The following is a 6,274-nucleotide window of genomic DNA, read 5'->3' on the forward strand; positions in this document are numbered from 1 at the left end:
CCACTTTGACATTTTTCCAGTCTCTTTTTTAGCCAACAAATGAAAAACAAATGTGTGCCTCTATTTAAAAATGATAATTTACGACGTTTACAGAGGTAAAAATCTAAATTAATATGCTATATTTTTATTCACAAAAAATGACCCAGGCTAATAACTGCACTGCATTTTATAGAAGACAAAGCCCTTTTAGGGCCATGCAGGCACTCCAATAACCCAGGAAATTACTACTTACCAAATCGCCTCTTAACTGAACTTGGGGCAGAACTGCATCAAATAAATGTCAGCAGCCCCAGAGACCAGCGATCACATCGTCCTCTCACTCCTTAGTCACTAAACTTGAAGGTGGCTACGAAACTCGTCCTTGGCGGAGGACAGAAAACTTTAGAACTGGTTGACGAAATACATTTGCATCGTGTTAGCCATACGCAACTACTACTACTCGTTCTACTAACTTCAAAATTAATAAATTGGTTGGAAGATTCAGAATGTTGCAAGACGAGGTTTTTCAATATGGTAGGTTATGTTTTCTACATTAAACACTAAGTTTTCATTGCATCCTTTGTTCAATGTTTGCATATTTATGATTTACAATCATGGGACTATCGTGAGATGTACTGCCAACTCACAAGATAGAAATTATTGCCGGAATTCGATTTTAGTCTAATCTAACGAAGTAGCATGCCATTTTCACATTTATATCTTTATTGCCAGATTCGTATCGCTGTCACTAAATTCTTGGTGAAAAATGGTTCGGTCTCCAGATAATTTGAGAAATAATAGGAGAAATTATGATTTGGATCAATCCGCCTCCACTGTTAAAGGGATAACGATAGATAAGTTTCAGATACCAGATGACCTGTTCCCATGGAGCTGTTTGCAAAGCGTCTTCTATGTTTTGTTCGACATTCTTTGTCGATAATCTGTAGGAGTGAAAGCCAGCGCAAGACCAAAGGGTAAAATCATTTTAAATAGTTATACATATAATCTCTATCATTTTCTTATCCACATCTATTCCCTTCATCATCATCATCATCATCATCATCATCATCATCATCATCATCACCATCGATCATTATCATCGTCGTCGTCCTCGTCATCATTATCATCATCATTATTTATCAATCTATCTATCCCCTATTTATCAACCTATCTATCTATTAATCCACCCGTCTGTCTATCTGAATCTCTCTCTCTCTCTCTCTCTCTCTCTCTCTCTCTCTCTCTCGCTCTCTCTCTCTCTCTCTCTCTCTCTATATATATATATATATATATATATATATATATAAATATATATATCTGACGAACGAGTTAGTTTTGAGATACAATGGAATAAAGGTGTAACATGTTTCCTTTTTATTCATTTCTTCGTTTTTATTATTAGACGTCTATTTTATTATTATTTTGTTTATTTTTTTTCTGAGTTCTATCGAAGAGAAATTCCTTCAAAATCGACGTGAAATCTGTCTGTAAAATAGACGATTTCAACTCAGCGTTGAGAACCGTAATTTTTACATCACCCCAACATATTACCATCCATTCTTTCAACGTTTCCTTTTAAAAAATGAAAGTCAGTGCGCACGAATACAAGCTAACACTGAGACAGTAAAACGACTGCGCATAGATATAAACAAAGGCGAGAAACAAAACGAGTAATGCAATAAGCAGTAGTCCAACAATCAATCTACTGTCCAGTGTGAAATATTTTGTTATCAACAAAATCATGCGACTAACGCAGTTTTCTTTCAATTGTATATCATAATCAACGATATAAGATATCTTAATTACCAATATCAGCATAAAATCACGGACGACATAGTAACTAAGATTACTGAAAGAGTAATCGGCCAGCAAGGATAACACCGACCACGGGCAACCTCTTAATGTATTCAGTCACATAGTCAAGAATGGCAAAAAAATAAAAAAATAATGATAAATAAGAACTAGATAAAATATAAATTAATGAATAAATAAATAAAAGAGGGAAATAAAGTCAAAAGCTTTGGCTTGTATTACAGGAGGGTAAAAAGGAGAAAGTTATGAAGGATGGCGATCACCCCCTTCGCAAATATATTAAGTTTTCCATGAGGAGCCGTCGCCTTATATCTATAAAAACAAAGACAACACGTCACCTTAATTCATTTTTGCCACATGTTCGAATTTTTAACGTCCAACTGTGATTTAAATTAAATACTATCTTTTAAATATACACACACAAGTTCGGACTAAAGGCCAGAGGTATTGCCTATCTCAATTTATCAAATTAATATATAAAGTGTTGCTATTGGTTCTTGGTTGTATATTCTTACATGTTTGTACATTTGCATATATGTATATAATATATATATATATATATATATATATATATATATATATATATATATATGTATATGCGTGTGTGTGTGTGTGCGTGTGTGTGTATAAATTGTCGCCATAGATTCTCAACTTTGTGTTTATACATTTTTATGTATGCCACGTCTGTAAACGAATTTTCCATTTTTATTGGATGAATAAAGTATATATATAAATATATATATATATATATATATATATATATATATATATATATTATTATTATTATTATTGTTATTATTGTCATTTTTATTATTGTTATTATTATTATTATTATTATTATTATTATTATTATTATTATTATTATTATTATTATTATTATTATTATTATTATTATTATTATTATTATTATTATTATTATTATTATTATATTTATATGTTGTTTTTGAGTATGATGTGGCGTGAAAGTGCTGTTGTGACGATTATACAAGTATTCTTAAATGTTCATCCAATTTTGATAATAACTTATTTCAAACGAGACAGTGAATTGACACTTATATAGATTTGTTCGCACCACGCATTAGCTAATAGACATGTTTTGTCTCAAAAAATGAAAGGCTAGACATTCAGTCTGTTAAGCGCTACCATTATTCCTTCTAGACTAAAATAACGCTTATATCGACCATATTATAATCATTTAACGCCCGAAGATTGTGAATAAATGTGAGTAAAGAGAATTTGTCAATAACTCTTTTTTTTTTTTTGGCTGCCTAAAGCGGGACTCATTGAAACCAATATGCGAATATTTGTAGGTCTTTCAACCCAATATATTATGTGTTCATTGTTGTAATGGAAATCTCATAAGAAGACGCAAACTATTGTCCGTCACAACAACGTTAAACTAGGCCCGTTATCGCGTTCGGAAGCCAGACCTGAATAAATGTACAAGTCATTAAAACCGTTGACCTACACCTCCGTACTCTGAAACTGAACAACAAAGCCGAGTTTATCCCGGTTTCTATAGCGTGAAACGGAGAATAGTAATTGCTCATTATCCTTTGGATAAGACTCTAGTGTATCGAAAATGAAGTACCTTCCATCAGACCAAACATAACTAGCTGCTCAATCACAGCTGGGTGGACAAGGAAAGGGGGGGGGGGTCAGAATAAAAGCAATCACTACTGCACCCAGGATTATGTTGGTCCATTTGCTTGTGAAGTGAGTTCTCTATCAAATGAACCACCGGGACTCACCCCTAGATAAAGCTATTTTTTAAAACTTCAACTATCAGCATCATTATCATCATCATCATCAGCAGCAGCATCATCGTCGTTATCATCATCATCATCGTCGTCGTCATCAACATCATCATCATAATTAACTCCGCCTCCTCTCTGTCCTTTTTCTACTCCTTCTCTTCTACCTCCACTTCCTTCCTTCTTTTCTTATTATTCCATTTTTTCTTAAACTGTGGAAGTTGAATGAACATTTCCTTATTTTGTAAACGTATATCTCTTTAACCAGTTAACTACCATATTCTGGAGAAAAAAAAACTCGTATTGAAAACATTTCGCCAAATACCTCGTCTTTAAAATATCAATTAATTTAAGTGACTCTTATCTTGGTAAAAACTCTCAAAACTTGTGACATCCCCGAAGTCCCAGGTTTCTTAGTTTTTGCCAAGATGACGGTCTTTAAATCGATCGATATTTGAAGGACGAATTTTCTGGCCAAATTTTTACATACGTGTTTATTCCAGAGTGCGGCAGTTAACTGACTAAGGCTATATTATTTGTGTTTCAGACAAATTAATTCCTCAAACAATGACAATGAGAATGAGAATCGTCCTCTTTTTGGTCGTCGTACCTACTGTTGTCCTTGGAAAAAGCTGCATGCCAGAAAAGATGTCGGGCTCAATTGGAGTCAGCCTTAAGGACAACGAATACATTAAACACGTTTTCGATGATGCTAAGTTTCAAATCGATTTCTCAGAAAAGAGAGCAGTCATCTATGACATTGATAAAATGCCTAATGACAAATACCTTATGATCGACTTCGACCAGAATAAACAGATTATACGACACAATGATAACTCGTGCACGGCAAGTGATTTTCCCTTTTTGCAAGGGCTTCAAAGGTGCGTTCCCAAAAATGCGTTTGACCAGAATATAATTGAAAAGATTCCAAACCCCAGCACAGAAAAATGGTTTTATTCAGTAGCAAATGGGTTTACCTCTGTGCAGGGATTGAATCTTGAATTCGGGTCGCGGAAGCCGACATATTTGTCTATTCGATGGGATACAAACGACTGGCCGTACGAATATCATTTTTCTAATGTATCAACACAAGTCTCCAAAGACAGCTACATTTACGATAATATCAGTGATTGCGTTGAACAAGAAGTCGCTGGTTGATTTTAATTAAATTTTCAAATCTTGATTTACTTGTTTATTGTGTTTCGTTTCTTTTCTGACGAAATCCTATTTAATTCAATATAATTTGTGACCAATCGTCTAAAAACGTTATTTTATGAGGACGAATCAGATGTCTAAAATTGAATTTAACCAGTTAACTGCCCTTTTTGGAAAGAAGCGTATTTACAAATATGGCCAGAAAACTCGCCCTTCAAATATCCATCGATTAAATGACCCTCATATTGGCACAAACTCACTTTCAAACCTGGGACCTCGCGAGGTTTCAAAGATTTTGCCAAGATGAGGCTCATAAATCGATGTGAAGGACGAGTTTTCCGGCCATATTTGTAAATACGTGTCTTTCCAGAGAAGACTATTTTTTAAACGTCAGCAATGCGAGACATACGTTTGTCGTCATTTTGCTAGTTTACCTTTAACTTCATATATATATATATATATATATATATATATATATATATATATATATATATATATATATATATGAGTGTTGGTGGGTACTTGTAGGTACGAAAGTGCTCGATAATGGTGGTTAGAGCTAATATATAATGTAAATTTTCACTCACATTTTTTGCCGAGACGACTCGTTTCTGTGTGTTTCTCACACTTCCTCAGTCGGCATAATCCATTTTGTCATGTCCGTAGAAAACTCCAAACTAAAGTTGTTTCGCTGTGTAGTGGTGATTAGTTTTGATGTGTATTATATGTGCTCTCATGTTTATATTATGAGTGTGTGTGTGTGTGTGTGTTTGTTTGTATGTGTGTGTGTGTGCGTGTAGGTGTGTTGTGTGTACATATTTGTGTGTGATATTGCAGTGGATTGTGGTTGCGGCGGGGGGGGGGGGGGGGGGGGGGAAGGAGGGAAGAGGGGGGAGGGGGGGGGGAAGGGGGGGGGGGAGGAAAGGGGGGGGGGGGTTATTTGGCCTTTTGCGTTTTGAGCTTGAATTTGTTAGAGTGTCTGCACATTGTCATCAGTTCAGATCTTTTGTTTAAGGTGCTGTTTCTGTGGTTGTGTAGTAAAATCTCCAGTTTCTCTGTCAGGCATAAATTGCATTTTCTAGCACCGCATCTGTAGGGGCTGCTTTGCTTGACGACCTCCCAGGTTATTGTTGGTGTTTTTTGTACAAACACACAAAAAACACCAACAATAACCTGGGAGGTCGTCAAGCAAAGCAGCCCCTACAGATGCGGTGCTAGAAAATGCAATTTATGCCTGACAGAGAAACTGGAGATTTTACTACACAACCACAGAAACAATAGCACCTTAAACAAAAGATCTGAACTGATGACAATGTGCAGACACTCTAACAAATTCAAGCTCAAAACGCAAAAGGCCAAATAACCCCCCCCTTTCCCCCCCCCCCCCCCCCCCCCTTCCCCCCCCCCCCTCCCGACCCCTTTACCCCCCCCCCCTTCTTCCTCCCCACCCCCCCCCCCCCCCCGCCGCAACCACATTCCACTACTATCCACACACATATGTACACACTACACACCTACACGCACACACACACACATACAAACACACACACACCACACACTCTAATATAAACATG

At 36.1% G+C, this 6,274-nt stretch overlaps 1 protein-coding gene across 1 annotated transcript; it reads left to right on the forward strand.

The window, feature by feature from the left end:
• Positions 1-869: 869 nt before the first annotated feature.
• Positions 870-4,728, forward strand: LOC144968203 (uncharacterized). Its single transcript, XM_078906322.1, has 2 exons — positions 870-953; positions 4,093-4,728. The coding sequence occupies exon 2, from the start codon at positions 4,113-4,115 to the stop codon at positions 4,701-4,703; it is 591 nt and encodes a 196-aa protein (XP_078762448.1). The 5' UTR covers positions 870-953; positions 4,093-4,112; the 3' UTR covers positions 4,704-4,728.
• Positions 4,729-6,274: the final 1,546 nt, after the last annotated feature.

This window comes from Berghia stephanieae, chromosome 1 (assembly GCF_034508935.2).
Source record: "Berghia stephanieae isolate SIO BIC M18660-M18661 chromosome 1, UCSD_Bste_1.3, whole genome shotgun sequence".
NCBI classification, from domain to species: domain Eukaryota; kingdom Metazoa; phylum Mollusca; class Gastropoda; order Nudibranchia; family Aeolidiidae; genus Berghia; species Berghia stephanieae.

What these genes read in the sequence shown, in the direction of transcription:
- LOC144968203 (XM_078906322.1), top strand. Translation starts at nt 4,113, where the DNA reads ATGACAATGAGAATGAGAATCGTCCTCTTTTTGGTCGTCGTACCTACT.